At 41.0% G+C, this 27,079-nt stretch overlaps 1 protein-coding gene across 15 annotated transcripts in view; it reads right to left on the bottom strand.

Moving 5' to 3' along the window:
• Positions 1 to 27,079, bottom strand: part of mctp1a (multiple C2 domains, transmembrane 1a) — a 643,540-nt gene that overhangs the window by 287,016 nt on the left and 329,445 nt on the right. For all 15 annotated transcript variants that reach the window (XM_087999145.1, XM_087999160.1, XM_087999167.1 and 12 more), the window contains one exon: positions 1,338 to 1,524. In XM_087999145.1, coding sequence (XP_087855271.1) covers positions 1,338 to 1,524 — 187 coding nt within the window. The remainder of the gene's footprint in view (positions 1 to 1,337; positions 1,525 to 27,079) is intronic.

Raw genomic sequence — 27,079 nt, 5'->3', positions numbered from 1 at the left:
TGAGGTGAATTGGCCATGCTAAATTGCCTATAGCGCTCAGAGATGTGTAGGTTAGGGTCATTAGTCAGGAGTAAATATAGGATAATAGGGTAGGGGGATGTTTCTGGGTGGTTTACTTTTTGGAGGGTTGATGTGGACTAGTTGGGCTGAAGGACCTGTTACTACACTGTAGGGATTTGATTGTATTCTATTCATATCCTCCAGAAGTGACGTCAGAGCCACAGGGGTCACCACTGAGCCCAGAAAGGCCTTCTGGAAGTGAAGCACTTGCAAAGAAAATACCCTATCTCACTTGCATTCCTTGCAGGTTTTCTCCTCAAAATGCATTTCTCACACTCACAACTCTTTACTTCTGTCTCCTTTCAGGAGAAAAATGGAAAACGTGAGGGGTGGAATGAAAGACCAGGGTTGGCCCTCCAGTGATAGCCATTGACAATGTATTCCCACCACATATGCTGGGAAAGTGGGCTTGCTGCTGATGTTAGCAGTAACCTGCAGTGAAAGCCTGATATTCCTAAAGTATTGGCGCCACAGCATGTCGAGAAAATTGATTCTCTGCCTGTAGATGGGAGAAAGTGAGGAGAGGGGTGTCTCTCACTTGCTTGAGGCTAAATGTCATGCCCATCTCCTTTGCCCTGTGTAGGATCAAATTCCTAAGGGATAGACAGTTAGTACTATTCTTAGCACTGGTCTTGTTGTTCCTCATCAGAGCTCCAAGGTAGAATAAGGGGTTTCTATCTACAATGAAGCCTGGCAGCAGGGAAATGCAGTTCAAATAGATCAAAGTCCAAGGTAGGTGAAAGTTAGAAATCAAGTGGTAAGCAGTGAAATTTCTTTCACTGAAAAAATGCCAGAGCACAAACCTTTCCCAGAGCAGAATATCAGACAGAAACATCCCACATTATCATTGCACATCTTTTTGTCGTGGTTAAGTAGTTAGAGGAATAGCAATAAAGACTGAAGAAAAGAGAACCTGATGGGGATTGCACTAGTCTCCTCTTATAAATGGCTTAAATAGTTATTTCTGCAACCATCCCTCAGGATTTAGAGTGGAAGGTGGATTTCATCTACATGTTCTTTAATTTTACTTTTAATTTTAATAAAATATGTCATGAGTTCAGTAAAGGTTTAGTGGCAAGCTATGATTTCCTCCACTCGAACCTGGGTTGTTGGTCATCACCCCTCGCCCCCTCGCGCCCCACCCCCCCCCCTTCCCCCCATCCCCCACTGATATTCTTCTTTTTATATTAATTATATCTGGAAAAGCCCAGATTTTTAAAATGCAGAGTAAAATTGACTTTAATGACTATGATAAATATTAGAGCAATAATACATACATATTTTGCCATTATTTTGTTATGTTCTTCTTCATTGTCCAATGTGGTGAAAGAAAGATCAGAGATACTGACTGGAGCAGACGCTGTTAGAGTGACCAGAAGCACTAAACTGCCTTTTCCTCCTGACAGTGCCAAATCTAGTCTGTGCGTATGTTCCTTACTTAGACCTGCCAAATCAACTTGACACCTGCAACAGAAAAAGGGCAAAGAATTAATCAATGACCTGTCTGTAGAAATTGATCCATGAGACATAAAGATACTTCATAAAAGTTCTTACATTAATTTTTTTGTATCCATCTCTTTACATGACAAGCAGATGACCAACAGTTAAAATTCTGGTGTGGGTTTTGTGTCCATTTTTTCCATTTGAATCAACTTGATTATAGTGGGTACCCAGAATTCTGACTAAAACAAGCACAGAGCTCTGTCATTTGTAGACCCATACTGCAATGTTCAAAGGAAAACTGGGTGACCCATGTGTGGTGCATCTCAGTTCTATTTCTCCAGGTATTGAACTGATCACTGGAGGGCTTCTATATGTTCAGGAAGTCTGGGAATGCTTCCTCAGGTTACATTAATCCGTTTGCCCCATTTCTGGTTCTTTCCTAACCTACATATATGACATCTATCGCTACCTACAGAATTCTCAGCAGCTGGCCCGCTTTTGTAGACACAGTGTTTAGAAGGCTGAATCATTTAAATTTCTGGTCATTGATAATACCCAGAATGTTGATTCAGCAATAACATGTTATTGACTGTCAAGGGGAGGCAGTTAGATTTTTCTCTCATTGGAGATGGCTATTGGCTGGCACCAAATAGACCAAGCCTGAATATTGCCAAAACCTTGCTACATCAAAGCATGATCTGCATTCATTTCTGAGGAGATGTAATTAATACTGAACACTATACAATTATCAACAACAAAACCCCACATCTGGCATTATGGTGGAGGGAAAGAACAGCCAAAGATGGTTGGGCCTAGGAAACTTGAAGAATTCCTGAAACAATGTCCTGACTCTGAATTGGTTTATCTCCAGCAACCACCCTTCATTGTGCTATGTATGAATCCAAGCATTATAGAGTACTCTCCTTGAACTATTTGATATAATTCATTTTTGCTTGGGTTTCTTGATCCCACACTTGATAGTAAGGGCAGTCAGCCTCACCTAATCCCTGGAATTCAACTCTTCTCTCCAACTTTGGGCCAAGCTGTAATGAAGATTGGAGCTGAGTGGCATTGGCATAACCCAACATGAACTTTGCAGAGGCGGTTATTGCTGAAGAAAGTGGCACTTGGTAACACTGTTGATGACGACTTTCATCACCTTACTCATATTTATTGGAATGGTAATTGGCTTGATTGGACTTGTTTTGCTTTCTGTGGACAGGATATGGAAATTTTCTGCATGGTTGGATGTAATTATTGTGGCTGTAGTGAGAAGAGCTTGTTTACAGACATTGCTATTTCTGCAGCATAACTCCTCTGCATTACAGCTGGGATGTTGTCAGAATTGATCATATTTGTTATATAATGTGCCTTCAGTGGTTCTCTAGCTTCCTTAGCTTGGTACTCATTACAAACACTGCAAAAAGTGATATGGTCCTTGATTTCACTCCTCATGTTTGGCCATTAAACCTCATTTCTTCCTCAGACTCAGTTTAATTTCCAGGGCGCTTGCATGGAAGCATTTTAACATCTTGCCTCTCAACCCCTCAGAGATAATGACTTACCTTCCTTTGTGCAGCATGCTATTTTGGGCTATCATGTTGTGTCTGTATCCCGATATGATGCTGCAATCACTGGAATGTCTTTGGTGCTTTCAGACCATCTTTATGTTACGATTTCTTATAATACTTGCAGAATTGCAAGTTGTTGGGTACTTTGCTTGATTTGATCTGTTCCCCTTGCTTGCATGTCACATTGGGATAGTATCTCTGTCATCAGAGTACCACTCTTTTCAGATACTTCGGAACAAATAATAGCTGCCTGAGGAGAATGTTCTGAGTGGCTTCTGGGCAGACTCGACTGTTATTTTATTTCTTCCAAATATCTTTTCTTAAAATTAACTCATGGGATATGGGCACTACTGGCTCGGCTATCATTCATTGTCGATCTGTAGTTGCTCTTAAAAAGGCAATTGTGAGCTGACTTCTTGAATTACTGCAATCTGTGTTGTAGGTAGACTTCTTGCATGATTCTATCACAAATCACACAATAGCTCATGCTGTTCAGACTCCTATCAGGTTTAATTTGCATTAATTGAGGACTTCATACTTTCTGCCTTTAGATGTTGCCTATTTGCAAACTAGCATCTCCAAATGCTTTTAACTGGTAAGAAGGATATTTCAGGTAGCAGTATCATTTCGTGACATATGTGAGGATACAAGAAGACATGATGATCTATTTTAGAGCAAACTATGGAGGCCTGCACAACTGAACTGATCATTCAAAAACACTGATCATTCAAAGACACTGATCGATGTACCAGCAAAGCTTTTTTAAAGAAACTATTTACTGTAACAACAATTAAAGACAATAAACTGCTGTGCAAAAGGATTGCCATAGTATTTTGCATTCATGGCATTTTTGGAGAAAGAAATAAAATTGATCAAATTGTATTAATAAGCAATTGCATTGATAATTTTTCAAATGCTTTGTATTTAATCTATTTTTCAAATCAACCTGTTCAGAGATGTTATTACACATCTTTAGAGCAGGTCGGACTTGAACCCAGGCCTCCTGTTCCCGAGGTGGGGGCAGTACCACTGTGCCCCAAGGAAGTCCATCAATCACATCTATATGCAATGAATTTCAGGATGTTCCAAAGCAATTGATAGCTAATGAAGTGTTTTTGAATTGTTGTCACTTTTCTAATGTAGGAAACTTGGCAAATGAATCTTGCTTTGCATATTTTCTAACAGATCTGTTTCTGTGGTGTTACTTCAAGGACACCAGGGACAGTTCATCAATACTTCTGCAAAGAGTTTCATATGGAAGTTTTTACATCCACCCATGAGGAAAGACAGAGCCTCAGTTTCACAACTCATGTAAAAGATCATGGAGCATTTCCTCAGTACATCAGAATGCCAGTTAGATTCTGTGCTCAAGTAATCTTTGTGGCACTTGAATCCACAATCTACTGACTCAGAGACAAGCATTCTAACACTAAGCCAAAGCTAAAACTTAAACTTATGATGCTTCTCTTAGGATGGAGAAAATTCTTGATTAATTGCCTCATCATTGGATAAATGACTAAAACATTTATGGCCCATTTCACATTTAGATAAAGTGATGGAGTTTGAAAATGTCATTACCCATGCACCATTTCCCTATAGTTACAAAACAATATTGTAGCTGCACATATAAAACCAAAGAAAACTGCACATGTTGGAAATTTGATATAAAAACAGAATATATTGGAGAAACTGGATCTGTAGAGAGAAGAGTTGTGAGGGATAGTCATAGTGACTCAAAATGTTAACTCTATTTCTCTCCCCACAGATGCTGCCAGACTTGCTGAGTTTCTTCAGCACTGTTTTTAATTATAGCTGCTCATGTAGCTCAGAGGAAACAAAGCACCAAAATTGCAACACGATTAAAAACATTGGAGGGTTATTTCAGTAAATGTGACAAATCATGCCCTACTTAGAATGAATTTCAGATGTGCCAAAATTAAATCCTCACATTGATTATTTGTTGTGATCTTCTGATTAGACTTTTGGAAATTGAGATGAGCATTTGGATCAGTTTGTGCTCCAGATTCTTGCAATTGAAACTGAGATGAACTAAATCCCTGCCAGGGAAGTTGGATGCCTCATTACATTTCTAGGGAATTACTTGCACGTTATCTTTAAAGTCATTGTGGTTTTGGAGGCACAGATGGCAAGGAAATCAAACCCATACCTCCAGACAAATTCTCGTGAGTCCCCATGGCTTAACAAGGAGAACATTTCAACTATTCAGTGTTATCAGTGAAATTGTAAATACATTCTTTATACAACACATGTATATTTTTGCTGTAGCAGATGACAGAAACCTTTCTCCAAACTATGAGATCAAAGCGAAAAAAAGATAAATATTGCCAGTGGCAGTCAAAACTGTGCTAAAATCCTTCATTTTTGTTTCAGTCACATCATGCTAATGGCTTATTTTACGTGAAAATTGTCCAGTGTATTTTGAGAACTAAGACAGAGAAACAGATGTGAGATATGATGAGGCTCATTTGGAGAATCAAGCCATTGAATGAAAAGAATACATCTTGTGGGTTTTATATTCAGATGAATGTTTATATGGCAGCTCTTTGGGACTTACAAGCCTTATAATTAGATTTCCTTTGCCTTTTTGTGTTTCTGAAGCCAGAAAGAGACTGCAAGGACAGCCAGTGGCAAACCACAACAAGGAGGTTAATAGTCAAGGTCCAACTGTCTAATGCAGTGATGATGCTTGGAGTCACTCATTCAATTTATAATTTAGTCAACCTGTTTGGAAATACAAAGCCTAAGATAGAGCAGGGAAATATTTATTCTATTGACTTTAATGTAAAGGGAGATTGTGCCAGAGCATCCAAACAGTAGTCAAAAAAAAAGTGATGATGTATCCATTTACAACAGAGCAATACCTTGAATGAAATGTAGGTCACTGCGCATAAATATGATTGGGAAATATACTTTGTTCTAAGTTGGCCCGAGCAGCAGAGTTTGGTATGATCTCAATATTAAACAGCATAGAATGTCAGAGACTAGACAGAAGTGTTGGAATAATTAAGTCGAGAGTGTTATTATGGGATGATGAGAGGTGAATGAGCTCTTGTCTTTTTCACCCTCTTGGTTGGCTGCAACAAAGAAGTTTATATCATTTATCATTTAAAATATAGTTCACAAATTGCAGGCAGTGGCCTAGTCATAATTTCATGAGATTAGTACTTTAGAATCCTTAATGTTTTGGGAACACAAGTTTGAATTCCATCCAGCATGGCAGATGGTGAAATTTGAATTCAATAAAAATCTGGAATTAAAAGTTAACTAGGTGACCAAGTAACCATTACTAAGTGTCATAAAAACCCATCTGGTTCATTAGTGTAATTTAGGGAACAAAATCTGCCATCCTTACCAGTGTGGCCTATATGTTGGTCTATACCACACAGCCCTCTGAAGTGGCCCAGCAAGGTAGTCAGTTCAAGGACAATAAAGAATGGGCAATGAATGCTGACTCAGCCAGTGATGCTAACAGCCATGAAGGAATAAAAAAGTTAAAATTGAAGAACTGGTTCAGTTAAGAAAAATTAATTTTACTACTTAATAAACCCAAGAAAAATAATGAAATGCAACGTCAACTACACAGGAATAAAGTATCAAAAGGGTTAGTGTTAAACCCAGTTCGGACAGAAAAATGCAGTTGAAAATTCCAGTGTACTTGGTTAAAAATCAAACAACACAGGGGGCTAACACCTTCAACATATTGTCTAGCTATCACCATTGTTAACAGCTAACTTGAGAATGCAACTTTTTAAAAAAAGGTTTTGTGATTTACACATGAAAGAAGTGAAACTATCATGGTATTCTAACAGATGAAAGGCTTAACAGACAATCAATTTTTCAATGTATAATTTCAGTTACATCACACTGTAAATTTTTGTTATAAATTCTGTGTGTTAGGATTGAGCCCTCCACTACCACCTGATGAAGGAGCGATGCTCTGAAAGCTAGTGTGCTTCCAATTAAACCTGTTGGACTATAACCTGGTGTTGTGTGGTTTTTTGACTTTGTACACCCCAGTCCAACACCGGCATCTTCAAATCAGCATACCTGAGTTGTTTGGTTTTAAGTTAAAACATCAGTTACTTCATTGATAACATAAAGAGATTTGTAGAATGTCTATGAGATATTTTTTGGAGCTGTTTGTGGCAGAGCCCATTAGGGAACTGTTAGTTCTAGATTTGGTGATGTGTAATAAAGCAGACTGGATTAGGGAGCTTAAGGTGAAGGAACCCCTAGAGCCCAGTGACCATAATATGATAGCATTTACCCTGCAGTTTGAGAGGAAGAAGCTGGAATCAGATATAATGGTACTCCAACTAAGAAAGGTAACTACAAAGGCATAAAGGATTGGCTGACAGATAGTGTAGGGATAAAAGGGTTTTTTTATGAATGGCAGATGGTGGCTAGTGGATTTCTGCAGGGGTCAGTGTTGAAACCACAACTATTTTCGTTATATATTAATAATCTGGACAAAGGAACTAAGGAAGTTGTTGCTAAACTTGCAGACAACACAGCGATAGGTGGAGGGACAGTAATATGGAGGATGTGGGGAGGCTGCAGAGGCACTTGGGTAGGGCAGGAAAATGGACAAATAACTGGTAGATGGAATACAACATGGGAAGACATGTAGTTATGCATTTTGATAGGAAGAATAAAGGCATTGACAATTTTCTCAAAGGGGAAAAGGATTCAGAAACCTGAACCATAAAGGAAAATGGAAGTCCTAGCTCAGGATTCTCTTAAGGTAACCATGCAGGTTCAGTTGACAGTTGGGATAGCAAATGCAATTCTGCATTCATTTCACTGCTGAAGCTCTGATTAGACTGCATTTGGAATATTGAGAGAAGTTTTGGGCCCTGTACCTAAGGAAGAATGTGCTGGCCTTGTAGGGGTGGGGTCCAAAAGAGGTTCACAAAAATGATCAGGGGATGAAGGGCTTGTCATAGGAGATGTCTGGATCTGTACTCAATGGAGTTCAGAAGGATGAAGGGGGGAAGCACATTGAAACTACTGACAGGCCTGGATAAAGCAGAGATGTTTGCACTTGTAGGAGAGTCGAGGAGCTGAGGGCACAGCCTCAGAATAAAGGGACGAGTGAGGAGGAGCATCTTGCCAGACAGTGTTGAGTTTGTAGAACTCATTGCCACAGAAGGCTGGAGGCCAAGTCATTGAGTGTCTTTAAGACAGAGATAGATAAGTTCTTGATTAGGAAGGGGACCAAGGGTTACAGGGAGAAGGCAGGAGAATGGGGTTGAAAAAGATGTCAGCCATGACTGAATGACAGATCAGATAGGATGAATGGCCTAGTTCTTATGGTCTTATAGTATTAAATCTAATGCTTTTATGGTCTTCTCAGTTTCAGTGAAATTTGTACTTACTTGCATTCTTGGCCCTGATTAGGCTTTTACCTGGCATGACTTCAGAGATGTTGGAAGGAAATGGAGAAATAGACATTTCTGGTTCTGCTCCCTGTTCTGTCCTAACACTGTTGTCTGAAATACAATTATTTTGTGTATTTTTGTGTCTGACTTCATTGTTTTTGTTTCAAGCTAGGTAGTCTCTGGATAAGTCTTTCATCTCAATATGAGAAACTTCTTGCAAGGTGTAAATCAAACAGGCGATATAGATCTGAGTAAATGGGTTCAATTATTTTGATTATGTATTACTTACAAACCAGACTAGGACAAGTTGATCAAGCTTTCAAGAAGCTTGGCTCATACTGATCAGCTGATCACTTCAGCCATCTTAGGTCAGTGTTTTTGCTTTTATAAGAACCATTTTAGTCCATAGAAGTTCCACATATTGAAATTAAATGACAGATGTCAAAAATTGATTGGCCATATTTCACCATGACACCTCCTCACCATGAGAAAAGAACACAAACAATATTTTTCTTATTTTTAAGTTTATAGTGAGCATTGCATTTCAAAGTGATTGTGACACACAAACATTTCATAACAAGAGGTTACAAAGACACAAGTAAAGATGTCAGTAGCATGTATCCTGAGACAAGGATAAAGTCAAGTGATGTTACAGAGATGGAAACAGTCTGAACCTCATCCTGATATTGAATGAGATGCCAAGGGTGTGAAAAATTGGCTTCATCTCAATGTTGCCAGTGAGAAGAATGGCTTTAGTAGCTGCAGCATTTGGAAAAGGGACTGAAAACAAAAGTGTTATTATACCCGAAGTTTAATTTATAGATTCCACTCAACCAGATGTCCGGTAAGTACTTTGGTGATTTCGCATCAGTGGAGGATTTAAGAGAGATGGTTCTGAAGTAGAACTGCGTCTTAAGCAAGCATGTGAAAACTAAAGTTTTACCTTGGACAATGTCACTGAGGGGCAACTTGTTGATGAGAAGTAGGAGGAGCCTAGAAGTAATGGAGCAGGAATAACATAAGAATGAGGAACAGGAGTAGACAATTCAATCCCAAGCTTGCTTCGCTATTTAATAAGATCATGGCTGACCTCATCTCAGCCTCAGCTCCACTGTCATGCCTCCAAACCATTACTAATTAAAAGTCTGTCTATCTGCTCTTTAAATTTATTGTTTCTTGCATTCTGAACCAGTGAATTCTACAGAATCAAATCACTTTGAAAGAAGTAATTCTTCCTAATTTGTTCTAAGTCTGCTACCCCTTATTCTAAAACTATGACCTCTCACTTAGGTTGCCCCACAAGGGGAAACATCCTCTCCTTTGTCAATACTCTTTAATATCTAATATGTCTCAATTAGATCTCCTGTAATTCTTTTAAATTCAAGAGAGTTTAGGCCTAAAACACTCAATCTTGCTTCATAAGAAAAAACCCTCAGCTCTGGAATCAATCCAGTGAACCTCCACTGAATTGCCTCCCATACAACTATAACCCCCCTCAAGTGAGGGGACAAAAATTGCGTACAATATTCCAGGTGCAGTTTCAATAATAGTTTGTACTAAGGCACAGTGAAAAGTATTGTTTGGCGTGCTATCAGACAAATCATGCCCTAAATGGTACATCAGAGTAATAGTATAGACTGCAGAATATATACAGCTACAGAGAAGGTGCAGAGAAAGATCAACTCATATATGAGTGGTCCATACATAAGACTGATAGCAGTGGGGAAGAAGCTGTTCTTGAATCTGTTAGTACATTTTCAAAATTTTATACCTTCTGCCCGATGGAAGGGGGGAAGACAGTATATCTGGGGAGGGGTCTTTGATTATGTTGACTGTTATCTCAAGGCAGTGGGAAGTATTGACAGAGTTAATGGAAAGAAGACTGGTTTGCATGGTGGACTGAGTTGCATTCACAACTCTCTGTAATTTATTCCAGTGTTGGATAGAGCAATTGCTAAACCAAGTTGTGATGCACACAGATAAGATGTTTTTTATGGTTCAGCTATAAAAATTGGTAAGAATCATTGTTGACATTGTTGCCATCTGAGGATGTAGAGGCACTGATGTGCTTTCTTGACTGTAGCATCAACATGGGTGGACCAGGATAGATTGTTAGTGATTGTTACTCCTAAGAACTTGAAGTTCTCTACCATTTCCACCTCAGCGTCTTTGATGCAGTCAGGGACATGTCCTCCACTCCACTTCCTGAGGTCGATGACTAGCTCCTTTATTTTTCTGACATTGAGGGAGAGATTGTTGTCTTTACACCATGACACTGTATATTCTATCTCTTTCCTAAACTCTGTCCTGTCATTGCTTCAGATCTGACCCATGACAGTAGTGTAATCAGCAAATTTGTAAATGGAATTAGAGCTGAATTTGCCACACAGTTGTGAGTGTATAAGGACTCTTATAAGGACTTGCAGGGCACTGGTATTGAGGATTATTCTGGACGAGGTGTTGTCACCTATCCAAACTGATTGTGGTCTTGGGTCAGGAAATTGAGGATCCAGTTGCAGAGAGGGGAGCAGAATCCTAGGTTTCAGAGTTTGGAAATGAGTTTTATTAGAATTATGGTGTTGAAGGCACAGCTAAAGTCCATAATGAGGAGTCTGACGTAGGTGTCTTTGTTATCCAGATGCTCCAGGGGCAAGTGTAGGGCCAGGGAGATGGCAAAGGTAGCAAATTGTAATGAACTAAGGCAATCAGGGAGGATAGAGCTGATGTGTGTCATTACGAACTTCTCGAAGCACTTCAGAATAATAGATGTCAGAGCCACCAGGAGGTAGTCATTGAAGCACATTGCCTGGTTTTCTTTGACACTGAGATGACAGTGGTCTTCTTGAAGTAGGTGGCAACTTTTCATCAGAATAATGAGAGTTTGAAGATGTCTGTGTATTACCTTGTGCTCTAGCTTACTGAATCCAGTCCAGATATTGAAGGGCTTTTACCCGAAACGTTGATTGTCCTGCTCCTCGGATGTTGCCTGACCTGCTGTGCTTTTCCAGCACCATACTCTCAACTCCAGATATTCTACGTCCACAGAATCCCCATTATCCATTTTACCCATTACATCTTCAAAGAACTCTAGCAAATTAATCAACCATGACTTACCTTAAATAAAATCAAAATGACTCTGGTGGATTGTGTTCCGACTTTCCAAATGTCCTGTTATTTTTATCTTAATAATGGATTCCAACAATTTCTCAATGACAGATTTTAAACTAACCAGGTTCTCGTTTCATCTTTGAAGAGAAAATTAGGTCTGCAGATGCTGGAGATCAGAGATGGAAATGTGTTGCTGGAGAAGCGCAGCAGGTCAGGCAGCATCTAGGGAACAGGAGAATCGACGTTTCGGGCATTAGCCCTTCTTCAGGAAGAAGGGCTAATGCCCGAAACGTCGATTCTCCTGTTCCCTAGATGCTGCCTGACCTGCTGCGCTTCTCCAGCAACACATTTCCATCTCGTTTCATCTTGTCTGCCCCCTCTTTTCCTTTAATACACTTCCTAAAACTTATTTCTTTGACCAGGTGTCTGGTCATCTAATATCTCCTTATGTTGGTTAGTGTGAACATTTGATAATTTAATTGTGAAAACTTAGAAGTTTTGTATGTTGTAAGTGTTATATAACTAAAATCTTGTAGGTGGTGGTATTTGATGACTCAATGCTAGACATTGTACATACATAATGGCTTCCTGGACAAGGTATCAAATTTATGGCACTGATATTCAAAGAAAGTAAGAAAATGATGGCATATTAAATGTACGTCACCAGGATCTGGTGTCTTCCTGCAACCATGACTTTCCTTATATTGAGGAGGCACTGAACCCAATTCTAATGACCTAATTGCACAGTATCTCTATTTCTAGCAATTACTGATTGGTTATTTTCTTGACGCGCTGTAACTGGACGTGCCCATGGGAATTGTGGTTAGAAGAATCAAAAACACACTGATAGAATAAAATTAGTTGCAACATTTATCTGTCCAATCACTTCACATTCCATTTGTTGCACGCCTGCATCGTAATGCAAGCCGATTGTTTAAATAGGGAGAGGATAATTGACGTATTTGCTGCTGTTAAGCATACCCAGTCATATAGAAAAGACAAGAGAATCAACCAACCTCTCTTACTGACTGAAATCAAAGTTGAACTTGATACCTCTGGAGCCATTAGCATATGGTTTCAAAGAGTCACTGGATTTGGTTGTCCTTTTCACAAATGATCCAAAAGACAGGCTTGTGTTTCTTAGATGAATGCTTAGTGATTTCCTTTAATTTTATGCTAGAATCCATCTGTTCTACTAAAAACAGATTGTGAAAGGCATGGGCTGGAACATTGTGATTTGAAAATGTAGGTATTTCCAACCTGACACAACAGGAATATTTTTTCACTGCTTCATTCGATTTCAACAAAGTTCTAATGAATTGAGGAAATTAACAAGAAAACAGAAGGGATTTTGGCACACGTTTAACTTTATCTTGTATATTTAACAAGGAAGCTAACACAATATTGAAATAAAATCCTTAAGGAGCTTGGTCAATGTGTGTCCAGGTTCCACAGAATAATAATTTGCTTTAGTAATCATTTATCAAATATTTCCAAAACAGATACATACACTCAGTGACTTAGAAACCTTAAGAAACAGATAATTGTCAGAAATCTGGATTAGTAAACCTGGAAAAATGTGCCCACTTTAAATGAACAGACTTTCAGAGACAGGAGACAGTCAGTTCCCAAAATAAATGGGTCTCTTTAAAACTGGCATACTACAGTGTAAATATTTCACATTGATGCTCCTGCTAATTACTCATTGTTTTATAATTTAATAAAGCAATGTTAAAACTGAAGTGCAGAATGTTTTCAGTCACCTATGCCAATATACCAGATGTAACATGAGGTTTTCCCAGTTCTGCATTTGTCAGTCCTTTAACAGGTGAAAAAACTGGGTTTTGTCAATGACTGGAGTGGGAAATTTAGAGCTAAAATCCATAAATTGGTCACAGTTTTAATTTTTGATTAATGATAAATGAATCTCTTCATATTAGAAAGTCTTTATATTATGAAATACTGCTCAAGAATTTCTGTATATTCTCTCCCTCTAAGTAAATCACTACTGGGATGATGCAGGTGAGACTATTACAAGAAGGAATAGGAAGGTAAGAAATCATAGGAATTTATAGCAAACCTATTAAATTAGCACATTAACTGCAGTAATTCATTATCTTATGGACATCAGAACATCTAAAGAATTGGATATTATTTAAGCTCTGACCTACACACATTAATTTGTTTCTTCATCAGTCATCACTCTAAGAACAATTATTTGTTAACAATTGCAATTTTATTTGTTTGGTTCTTGAAGGTTTTGTTAAAACTAGATGAACTTCAGATGAATATACCCTCCACAACATTGAGATGGACTTTCTGAGCAGTTGCTACTCCAGCCCTCCATTTCCTTGAAAGAAGGGAGCTCCATATTTCTGAAAGGAGATTCTAATAAGGGCTCAATTGATGCTCAATTCAACTGGATAGTTCTTATGTAGCACAGCATTGTTAGTGGAAAGCAAACCATGCCCCTTTTCACAGTAGGCAGCTGTCATGTTCTGAAATGGAAAAGGTCCTGACAGCCACTTTGGCAACTACTGTCAGACCATACGTATATAGGATGCTCGAATGCTGGGAGAGTAGGGTATCAGATCTGTAGGATGCCAGCTGAGTTGGGGTAGTGTACCAGGGGTGGAATGCTAGATCTGTACAGGGCAGGTTGCCAAGTAAATAGGGAGCCAGGTAGGTAGGTTTTCAGGTAAGAATGATGCTAGCTTGGTAGGCTGCCAGCTGGGGATGTGACTGGGTAATGGGGTAAGTGCCAGCTGGGTAGAGTATTAGCTGGGTAAGAAGTAGGACACCAGTTGGATAGGGTGCCAGTGGGTAGGGTGGTAGAGTTCAAGAGGCAAAGGAGGCAGGTAAATGGTGCAGTGTTTAGATTAGGTTGAAACAGATGAGAGAAACCAGGTCTGAAAAGGGGTTGGAGAGGGTGGGTGAGGGTTTCATTCCAATGGTGGGGCAGTTAGGATTGAGCTCAGCAGCAGGAAGGTCAAGTTGGGTTGGGTCTAGTTGGGGAGGGAAATGGTATGGTCGGGTTTGGTCCTTCAGCATGACGGATTGGATCAGGTCCAAGCTGGCGGGAAGAGGCAGAGGGTTTGGCGCGGGTGTAGGGATGGAAGGTCAGGTGTGAAGTGGGAGAAGGGGATAACTGTGTCAGGTGATTGTTCAGAAGATGGCATGTCATACTGGCAGCAGGGAAAGGAGAGTTGGGATCAAGCAGAATCAAGTTAAGAGCCAGGGCCGGGAGGGAGGGACGTAGTGTCAGACTCTGGGCATATCAAATTGGGGCTGCACTACGTCAATTGAATAGTTACTCAGGAGTTAGACTGTGCATTTAATAATTGAATAACTACTTAATTTAATCAAAACTGTCCAAATTCTCTGTTTTGAAACCTTAAGAGGGATCCAGGCATTGACTAGGATGGACTAGGATGTTGGAGTCCCAGCCCCATTTCTGATAAATCCATATTTTGGCAGAAGAAAGAGGGCAGAGTGTGATTAACAAATGAATGAAATCCAAACAGCAGGATCTGCGGACAATGCCCAGTTTAGCTGTTGCAATTAGTTTAACGCACAGTTTGTGAGTCCCAAATTTATAGAGCAGGCATAAATAATTTTATGAGGTCTACTTCACTCTTGTTATTATACTTAACTCATCAAATCCTCTAAAAATTGGAAGAAAAAAATTTGAACAGGCTTTCCAATATGAAGAGTTAAAAAAAAACTGCTGCATTGCTTTGGCCATGCAGCTGTTAATCTAATAATTAAAATGGTGATTTATCGACAGTTCCATAAGGGCGTTTTTTGAATACTTCCCCAATTTATAAAACTACAAGTATCTTAGCCAGAGGTTCTCAGTTCACAGTTTGATATGGCAATTAAATGTTTAGCTGTCTTTGATGTGGGGTATGAGGAGAAGTTTGTTTTAAGAAGTGATTAAACACAAGATTTAATAAAAACCTTTGAATGGCTCTCTTAAACAGGGGTTGTTTTACTAACAAATCTGTGCATTGAGATCTATATTATCGAGTCATAGAGATGTACAGCATGGAAACAGACCTTCGATCCAACCCGTCCATGCTGACCAGATATCCCAACCCAATCTAGTCCCACCTGCCAGCACCCGGCCCATATCCCTCCAAACCCTTCCTATTCATATACCCATCCAAATGTCTCTTAAATGTTGCAATTGTACCAGCCTCCACCACTTCCTCTGGCAGCTCATTCCATACACGTACCACCCTCTGTGTGAAAAAGTTGCCCCTTAGGTCTCTTTTATATCTTTCCCCTCTCACCCTAAACCTATGCCCTCTAGTTCTGGACTCCCAACCCCAGGGAAAAGACTTTGTTTATTTATCCTATTCATGCCCCTCATAATTTTGTAAATCTCTATAAGGTCACCCCTCAGCCTCCGATGCTCCAGGGAAAACAGCCCCAGCCTGTTCAGCCTCTCCCTATCCTGGCAACATTCTTGTAAATCTTTTCTGAACCATTTCAAGTTTCACAACATCTTTCCAATAGGAAGGAGACCAGAATTGCAAGCAATTTTCCAACAGCGGCTTAACCATTGTCCTGTACAGCTGCAACATGACCTCCCAACTCCTGTACTCAATACACTGACCACTAAAATAAAGCATACCAAACACCTTCTTAACTATCCTATCTATCTGTGACTCCATTTTCAAGGAGCTATGAACCTGCACTCCAAGGTCTCTATTCAGCAACACTCCCTAAGACCTCACCATTAAGTATATAAGTCCTGCTAAGATTTGCTTTCCCAAAATACAGCACCTCGCATTTACCTGAATTAAACTCCATCTGCCACTTCTCAGCCCATTAGCCCATATGGTCAAGATCCTGTTGTAACCTGAGGTAACCCTCTTCGCTGTCCACTACACCTCCAATTTTGGTGTCATCTGCAAACTTACTAACTGTACCTCTTATGCTTGCATCCAAATCATTTATGTAAATTACAATTTTAAATGTAACAATTTTTTTGTTTAATCGTTACAAAGTTTCTGAGATCTGTCCCAGGTGGATATGGGAATTGGTATGGGTGGTATAAAAAATCATTTGGGGGTATGGTTACAGAATATGAGGGGAAGGGCTAGAGGGCTGAAAATTTTATAACACAACGAGGATGAATTTCCAAGGAATTAATATGCGCCTTCGAATCAATCTGGGCACTGGGCTGCCCCTGACTGAGGCTGCTTACATTCGAATTTCAGGAGATGGGGGCCTGGCTACATCCTACAGGTGCCCAAATTAAAGATTCCATTCAGCGAGTTGGAAAATTTCTCAACTTGAGCTGTCTGCCTTGGTGGTGAAATTCCTGTCATTTCTGTCTAACATACATCGGGGAGATCGAGCACCAATTCGCAGAGCGGGTCAGGGAACATCTCTGGTCTGCATGCATCAAACAACTCAACTGCCCTGCGGCCAACCACTTCAACTCCCCTCAGGACATACAAATTCTGGCCCTCCTCCACTACCAAATCAAAGCCACCCCCCATCAGCTGGAGGAAGAACACCTCATCTTCCACCTTGGGACCCTACAACCACATGGCATCAACATCCACATCACTAGTTTCCAAATCTCCCCAGTCCCCACCTATCCAAGATCCAACCCTCCAACTTGGTACCAACCTCTTGGCCTGACCTATCTGTATAATCTTCCTTCCAACCTATCCACTCCATTCACCCTACCGACTTATCACAATCACCTCCCACCTGCAAGCACCTATCGTTATCCCAACTATCTTCCCCCCAGCCCCTATTTATCACTTAGTCCCTTCCCTTCCTCATTCCTGATGAAGGGCTAATGCCCGAAATGTCGACTCTCCTGCTCCTCAGATGCTGCCTGACCTGCTGTGATTTTTCTGGTGCCACACTTTTTGACTCTAACATATATCCTTTCCAAGTCAAAGTTTACAGATACCAAGCGCACACTATGAGAATTTATTATAGATGCAAAACAATCTTAAATAAAACACAGTCACTTGTCTGTCCTCAGGATTCAAGAGCAAGCAGAACTGATATCAACACTTGATAAATAGCACTATTCCCTGGAGTTCTCTATTTAGCATTGTGGCATGACAAGATTAATAATTAAATAGTATAATTGTGCTCCAGACCTCAGAAAACCCATACCACTGGAGATCTGTTAGCTCGATTGAAACCATAACATTTACAATTATTTGCAGTGGTTTTTTTTCTGGTTCTTCATAATTATAATGATAGCTCTTGAAATGCCTCCACTGATCAGTATAGTGCATCTCTTTAAGTTGCACCACACAGGAAATGCAGTCAGTTTACTGATTAGATTGCTTCAATTGTAGAAAATGACTCTGCACCAAAAGGGGTTTTACTACCTGTTACACTGCAACGGGAGCCTCTTTAAACTTAAAAATGGTAATGCCTTCTCCTTTCAGGACAAATTAGATAATGGAAGGCACAGATTACCATACAAACAAGACTCTGAATTAAATTTTCATAGGCTCATAGTATCACAGTATCAAGTCAATCGCAGAGAGGTGATAGCATGACATGTGAGGGTAAGTGAACATGTCATCTACTTAAGTTGGATTTGTAAAAAAATATTTATTCGTGGAATATGGCCATCAATGACTAGATCAGCATTTATTGTCCATCATTACTTAACTAGGAGAAAGTGCTGGTGAGCTATCTTCCTGAACTACTGTTCTCCATTTGGTGTGGGTACACCAAGATTGCTGTGAGGAAGGGTGTTCCAGAATTTTGCCATAGCAACAGTGAAGGAGTGATGATATAGTCCCAAGTTAGGATAGCAGGGGTGAATGAAGGGGAACTTACAGGTGGTGTTGCTCCATTGCCTCCATAGTCCTTTTCCTTTTAGGTAGTAGAGGTCACAAGTTTGAAGACCTTATTGAAGGAACCTTGAGGAGTGCAATGGATATTCTAGATGGTATACATTTCAGCCACTGGATATCATTGGTAGAGAGCTTGAATGTTGAAGTTGGTGGCTGGTGCACCAGTAAAGTGGAGTACTTAATCCTGGATGGTGTCAAGCTTCCCGAGTGTTGTAGAAACTGCACCTATCCAGGTAAATGGGGAGTGCTAACATAAATTGTGCCTTGTAGATGGTGGACAGGCATTGAGGATACAGGAGATGAGTTACTTACTGCAGAATTCCTAGCTTCTGATCTACTCTTGTAGGCAAGAGTTTTTGTAGCTAATCCAGTTCAGTTTCTAGTTAATCGTAACCTCCAGGATGTTGACAGTGGGGGATTCTGTGATGATAACACCACTGAAAGTTAGGGAGAGATGGATAGGTTTTGTCTCTCTTCTCAGAGATGGTCATTTTCTGACACTTGTACGGCATGAATGTTGCTTACCAGTTATCAGCCTAAGCCTGGATACTATTGAGGACTTGCTGTATTTTGAAATGGACAGTTTCTGTATCTGGGACTCCTGAGTGATTCTGAACATTGTGCATTCATTGGCAAACATTCCCACCTCTGACTTTATGATGGTGGGAGGTCATTGATGATGCAACTGAAGATGGTTGGGCCTATGACACTCCCCTGAAGACCTCTACTAGAGATGTCCTAGAGCTGAGATGACTGACTTTTGGCAACGACAACCATCTTTCTTTGTACCAGGTATGACTTCAATCAGTGGAGAGATTCCCATCTGATTCCCATTGACTCTAATTTTATGAGGGTCCTTGATGCCATCTTGATATCAAGAGCAATGACTCTCATTTCATTTCGCTGGTGCAGTTTTGTTTTGTTTCTGGCACAGAAATTCAACCCAATTCAGCAGCAGAGAAGAATAAAGTGACAGGCTCTGCAATACCTGCAGCAATGGTCAGGTAGCTTATTAAGGGGGATCTGGAAGGAGGGGAAGACCTGATCAGAAGGGTGGCAGATATGTTCAGAGATGGTATATTGGGAGTGTAGCACACTCAGAAGGTAGGAAGTGGGTAGCCTGCAGAAGCTGGGATCTGTTTGATTGCTGCAGAAGGAACTGGGACACAGGGGCTTAGAGACTATGGGCAGTCCAGACCCTTTGGCTCTGCATTCTGAGGAATATAATTTAAAATCTTAATTTTAAATTAAGGTCTCTGCAAGAATTATCAGTTAAGATCCACATGGATCTGGTTATTGTGAACTCAGTTGACCTACCACCAGTCACATTCAGTGCAATTTAATATTTTAAAGGGTGTTTGAACAGGGTGTTTTAATTATGTTACATCCATAATTGCAACTTGCAAAAGGCCTAGCACCTTTATAAGTATCGCCTAATCTGAATATGTTGGGAGGTGCATTTGTAATGTATATATATTTCCTGCCCGCTCTTTTGGAGTCTTGTGACATCATGGTCTGCCTGTAAAACAATCATTGTTTCCAGATTTTTAAACCATTCCATCTGGTAGTTTATTCATCCACATTCTACAAAGATTTTGTTTTATGTGAAGCGATCTCAAGTTGTTAATCACTTCAGTCAGACTGCAAAATATGATTTATATAAAAATCTTGTGACAACTGACCAATTAAGTTTAAATGGTTGATTGAAGTTTAGCTGTAAACGTTCAGGCTAGACACTCCAATGTTTGTAGAAATGGTGGAGTTTGCCACCTACTGGACAAAGTTGCAAAATCAACTTTTTAATGTTTCAGAACTTTGCACATATTTTGCAAGAATACACTTCACACACAGAATTTCGTTTGACTTGAAGACAGACAAATTACACATAGAAGTCAGTACATCTAATGTGTGGTTCTCCTTACAATCCTGTGTTCTCCGGTTGAATAAAGGCTCCTTGAAATGAGTTAAAATTCACAAATTTAGATACAGAGTGGCCTGACTTAAAATGCATCAGACAATATATCTGGAGTACAGACGATAAACAAAGATAAGTTCAGAAGACAGCAGATGATAATGGTATTGATAAAATACAAAAATATTTTATTTTAAAAATCCCAGTAAGATTGAGGGAGAAGCTAAAAGTGATAGAGGAATTGCTCATCAGACAAAGGATTTGAATTTCCTTATAACGTTCCACAATAAATGAACATTTATTTACATATTGCCTTTAACATAAATTTCTCAAAGTACTTCACAGCTCAGAAATAAATGGATAATGAGCCAAAGGAAAAGAATCCAGGAGTGGTGTCAAAAAACTTGGTTAAAAATATGGGTTGAAAATGTGTTGCTGGAAAAGCACAGCAGGTCAGGCAGCATCCAAGGAACAGGAGAATCGACGTTTCGGGCATGAGCCCTTCTTCAGGAATGAGGAAAGTGTGTCCAGCAGGCTAAGATAAAAGGTAGGGAGGAGGGACTTGGGGGAGGGGTGTTGGAAATGCGATAGGTGGAAGGAGGTCAAGGTGAGGGTGATAGGCCGGAATGGGGGTGGGGGCGGAGAGGTCAGGAAGAAGATTGCAGGTTAAGAAGGAGGTGCTGAGTTTGAGGGATTTGACTGAGACAAGGTGGGGAGAGGGGAAATGAGGAAACTGGAGAAATCTGAGTTCATCCCTTGTGGTTGGAGGGTTCCTAGGCGGAAGATGAGGTGCTCTTCCTCCAGCCGTCATGTTGCTATGGTCTGGCGATGGTCGGCGCACCGACCTTTACACCGCTGAGGCTAAACGCCAGCTCGCGGACACCTCCTCCTACTGCCCCCTTGACCATGACCCCACCTCCCACCACCAAACCATCATCTCCCAGGCCATCCATAACCTCATCACCTCAGGGGATCTCCCATCCACCGGCTCCAACCTCATTGTCCCACAACCCCGCACCGCCCGTTTCTACCTCCTGCCCAAAATCCACAAACCTGACTGCCCCGGCCGACCCATTGTCTCAGCCTGCTCCTGCCCCACCGAACATCCAGTCCCTGTACACCTCCATCCCCCATCACGAAGGACTCAAAGCCCTCCGCTTCTTCCTTTCCTGCTGTACCAACCAGTACCCTTCCACTGACGCCCTCCTTCGACTGACTGAACTGGTCCTCTCCCTGAACAACTTCTCCTTCCAATCCTCCCACTTCCTCCAAACCAAAGGAGTAGCCATGGGCACCCGCATGGGCCCCAGCTATGCCTGCCTCTTCGTAGGATATGTGCAACAGTCCATCTTCCACAGCTACACTGGCACCACCCCCACCTTTTCCTCCGTTACATCGATGACTGTATCGGCGCTGCCTCGTGATCCCACGAGGAGATTGAACAGTTCATCCACTTTACCAACACCTTCCACCCCGACCTCAAATTCACCTGGACCATCTCAGACTCCTCCCTCCCCTTCCTAGACCTTTCCATTTCTATCTCGGGCGACTGAATCAACACAGACATTTACTATAAACCGACCGACTCCCACAGCTACCTAGACTACACCTCCTCCCACCCTGCCCCCTGTAAAAACGCCATCCCATATTCCCAATTCCTTCGTCTCCGCCGCATCTGCTCCCAGGAGGACCAGTTCCAATACCATACAACCCAGATGGCCTCCTTCTTCAAGGACCACAATTTCCCCCAGACGTGATCGACGATGCTCTCCACCGCATCTCCTCCACTTCCCGCTCCTCCGCCCTTGAGCCCCGCCCCTCCCATCGCCACCAGGACAGAACCCCACTGGTCCTCACCAACCATCCCACCAACCTCCATATACATTGTATTATCCGTCGTCATTTCCGCTACCTCCAAATGGACCCCACCACCAAGGATATATTTCCCTCCCCTCCCCTATCAGCGTTCCGAAAAGACCACTCCCTCCGTGACTCCCTCGACAGGTCCACTGCACCCGATGTGGCCTCCTCTATATTGGGGAGACAGGCCGCCTACTTGCGGAACGTTTCAGAGAACACCTCTGGGACACCCGGACCAACCAACCCAACCACCCTGTGGCTCAACACTTCAATTCCCCCTCCCACTCCACCAAGGACATGCAGGTCCTTGGACTCCTCCATCGCCAGACCATAGCAACATGACGGCTGGAGGAAGAGCGCCTCATCTTCCGCCTAGGAACCCTCCAACCACAAGGGACAAACTCAGATTTCTCCAGTTTCCTCATTTCGCCTCCCCCCACCTTGTCTCAGTCCCAACCCTCGAACTCAGCACCACCTTCCTAACCGGCAATCTTCTTCCTGACCTCTCCGCCCCCACCCCCACTCTGGCCTATCACCCTCACCTTGACCTCCTTCCACCTATCGCATTTCCAACACCCCTCCCCCAAGTCCCTCCTCCCTACCTTTTATCTTAGCCTGCTGGACACACTTTCCTCATTCCTGAAGAAGGGCTCATGCCCGAAACGTCGATTCTCCTGTTCCTTGGATGCTGCCTGACCTGCTGTGCTTTTCCAGCAACACATTTTCAGCTCTGATCTCCAGCATCTGCAGTCCTCACTTTCTCCTTAAAAATATGGGTTGTAAAGATGGAGAAATTAGTGAACAGCCAAAACAGGAGCAATGACCAGAGCTTGCATAAGGTGATGAAATTAGATAGCTTAAAGCACAGCTATCAAAGATGAGTCAAAGGGAGAAGCTGATGGACCAGAGGGAAGGAAGATTTCTGGATGGACTTTGGTGGATGATGTCGGAAAACCTCAGAAAAAAGGCATTAAATGCTCTGCAATATATATAATCCTTGTTTTCAAATTTCTCCATGGCCTCTCCTTTCACTATCTCTGTGACCCATAGGCTCTGAGAACTCTCTATAAACTTGAGAAATCTGCAAGCGTCCAATTCGAGCCCCTTGAGCATCCTAGGTTTCCATTGCTCCACCAGTGGAAGTCAGGATGCTATGAAACATCTTGAGTCATTTTGTTTTGTCCAAGTTACTATATAAATAGAGGCTTTTATTGTTGACATGCAAGATCTGCCATGCTTTGGCATGCTTTAACTCAGCAGTAAATACTACAGATCTCAAAAGCTTTAAGGTTTAATCTGTCATCCATTAAACGCTGGGATATACAGAGGCATATATTCAGAGATTTTACAGCAGGAAAGATGCTTTTTGCCCACTGTGTCCCTGCCAGTCATCAAACACCCATCTATTCCAATCCCATTTTCCAGCACTTGGCCCTTACTCTTGTTTGCTGTGGTGATTTATGATGTTAATGAAAGGCAAATTCAGTCACTGGTGTTGCTCCAGATTATTCTCCAGTGATGCTTGTGGCAGGTACATGTGTGATGCATCACGAAGTCACAATTTCTCCCACAATCAAATCATTTACTGGCACTTACTATCCAAGCTCAAACAAGAATGATGTCTACTTCGGAAAACTATTGGATGCTAGCCAATCCTTGCATATAACAGTGCTCGAGTAGGAGTCAGAGTTTTCAAGAGACAAAGGCAAACTATGACACGCTAAACGTTGTACCCTGTTAAAGGCTTTGGAGTTGTTGAAAGCAATGACTGTAGATTCTCGGGGTTGTTCAAATGTGAATTACAGAATATGTAACACAGAAAAAAAAGCACCAACAGGATGATCACGCTGAGAGCTGCAAAGTTAGTTATAAATTAAGCCATATCTTTCAAGTGTAAAAATCACACAACACCAGGTTATAGTCCAACAGGTTTAATTGTAAGCACTCGCTTTCGGAGCGACGCTCCTTCATCAGGTGATTGTCTGATGAAGGAGCACCTGATGAAGGAGTGTCGCTCCGAAAGCTAGTGCTTCCAAATAAACCTGTTGGACTATAACCTGGTGTTGTGTGATTTTTAACTTTGTTCACCCTAGTCCAACATCGGCATCTCCAAATCACATCTTTCAAGATTATGGATAATTTAAATGTTAACAGCAGTTTTGGTAGTTTCATAAAGTACACTTTTGATCAATAATGTGGAAGTTAAAAGAGAAAAAATGATCATCTTTCAGTAGGCCTGGGTGAAAAGCAGGATATTTTCAAGAACAAAGAGAGATAAACTTGAAATAAGGGAAACTTAAGAAATGACATGGGATGCTGTGTACAGTTCTGGATGCCACATTACCAAAGGAATTTGGATGCTTTGGAGAGAGTGTAGAGGAGCTTCACCAGGATGTTGCCTGGTATGGAGGGCGCTAGCTATGACGAGAGTTGCGTAGATTAGAATCATTTTCATTAGAAAGACGAAGGTTGAGGGGGGACCTGATTGAGGTCAACAAAATCATGAGAGGAATAGACAGGGTGGATAACAAGAAGCTTTTTCCCAGAGTGGGGTTCTCAATTAGTAGAGGTCACAAGTACAAGGTGAGAGGTGAAACATTTAAGGGAAATATGCATGGAAAGTTCTCTGTGCAGAGGGTGCTGGGTGCCTGCAATGCATTGCCAGCAGAGGTGGTAGAGGCAGGCAGGATAGGGCAGGGAGCAGAGCGATACAGATCCTTAGAAAATAGGTGACAGGTTTAGATAGAGGATGGTGATAGGTGCAGGCTTGGAGGGCTGAAGGGCCTGTTCCTGTGCTGTAATTTTCTTTGTTCTGCTGTTCTTCTAAACTTTGAGATATTTGTTGGCGTCATGGCTCTACACTTCTAGCTCTAAGTCAAGGAGTCCAAAGTTCAAACTACATTCAAAAGGCTTTACATCACTTAAACTTGAACATCAGTGGAGTATCAAGGGTCTGACAGACAATAACATAAGATATTGGAACAGGACTAGTAGTGACCAGACATCTGAGTTTGGCTGGGATTGTCAGGGTTTTTCTCCAAGTGTCCTGTATCCTGGTAGTTTTTGACAAATGGTAGAAATGACTGGGCTTCAACTCTAAGCTTCATCTCTTTAACCAAGGCCCTTCCATTTTCCCCAACTGTCAAGCTCATTTTCACATTCTGCAGCATAATTGGAAGGTTGAACAAGAGTCTTTTAAGGGGTGAACTTGTTTTAAATTGCAAAGCTGGACATCAGGCAATTAGTGGATCTGAAGCAAATGTGTTTAAGTGGCAGGCCAGGCATAGGGAGCTTTGATCCGTCAATGATGTGGCTGTTGAATAGTGTGTTTGAGCTGTGGCAATTTCAAAGCTGGAGCTGCTTGGATTCATTGATGAACACACACACACAAACACACACACACCAGCAAAAGTACACTCACTTTGGTAAAGGGCATATTTATTTAAAACTTACCTAGTCTATGAGGAAAATGCATTTACTAGAAATTTTAGACATTCAGTGAAAATCCAAATAAAGATGATAAATAATATCTATTTTACTGAACTTTAAGCCAAAGCAATGTTCTAGTAATGCTTATTGACCACATGCTTCAGGATCAGTGCAGAGCATTCGGCCCCTCAAGCCTGCTCCACCATTCAATGCATGGTCCAACATTGGGGTGATCTTTTTATTTTTTTTCAAATATGCAATTTCAAAAATGAGTGGAAAATGAATAATATGTGAAAATGAATTATACAAGATTTCTCAAAAGGCAAAATATTATGATGGTGCAAAGATCTGTTTTTTTTTGCATGATAAATTGGTGTCAATGACCCCATCAAATAAAAAATAAACAGTCAGCATAAGTATTCTCTTTTTCAGTTATGCATGGAATTCCTTTCTAGCAACCAGTAAATACAAACCAGATTCCCAGTGAAAATTATTCAACCTAAAATCATATAAGGCAGTCTACAATACATGGTTAACGAGTTGCTTAGTTGATATTTGAAAAATACATGGAAACATAAATATTGCTTAAGAATGTCTAAGTTTCTTAATTATATAATTTTTATCCATCCAATGTTCCAGTTGTTGAAATAGGAAGTCAGTGAACAACTTCCCACAGTCTATTATAGATAGTGTATGAAGGGATAGCTATCTACTTGCATTTCAACAGAAAATGTTGTTCATTAATGGATAGAGAACTGTGCTTAATTATTTTTGTTTTGACTGAATAGATATTCCCTAGGGGTCAGTTTTGAGGCTGTGGTTCTCTTCAATAGGCAGAAATGACCTGAAGTTAAATTTGGAGACACAAAATTCAAACTTACAGCTGGCACATGATAAGCAGAGTAATTAATTGTGAAGAGGAGTGTAATTAGTTTCATGAGGACGTAGTTGGTATATAACTGTCAAACAAAGGTAAAGAAAAACCAAATAATGAGAGGAAATTGTGATAACATCCACGTTTTTTTCTCTGTAGCCAGTAGGCTGTGACAGCCAGCTGGCCAGTCAACATTGAAACATAAAAAGTGCAGAATGTTCCAGAGCTGAAACATTTGTTCCTGCCTAGAAACAAGGACATTCTTGGAGAGTTTTTATAGGTCATTCAGATCAGTTCAGGGGTCAGTGAAGAGTAATAACAGGTCAGTCAGTTTTAGTCAATGGGAGAGACTCCAAAAATGTCACTTCCTTTTGATGAAGTGTTGTGGTTAATTGACTCCATGCAGTTGGGACAAAGGATGGCCAGTTATAGAGTCATGGAGTTATACAATACAGAAACAGACCCTTCAGTCCAACTTATCCATGCTGAACAAGTATTCTAAACTGAACTGGTCCCATTTGCCTGCTCAGACCAGATAGAAAACTAGAATTGCGCTATTGAATGGATTCTGG

This window comes from Chiloscyllium plagiosum, unplaced genomic scaffold, assembly GCF_037043375.1.
Source record: "Chiloscyllium plagiosum isolate Xiang-an unplaced genomic scaffold, Cpla_swu_hap1 HiC_scaffold_2, whole genome shotgun sequence".
NCBI classification, from domain to species: Eukaryota; Metazoa; Chordata; class Chondrichthyes; order Orectolobiformes; family Hemiscylliidae; genus Chiloscyllium; species Chiloscyllium plagiosum.
Note: the sequence above shows the minus strand (reverse complement) of the source record. Positions and strands in the feature narration are given on the sequence as shown.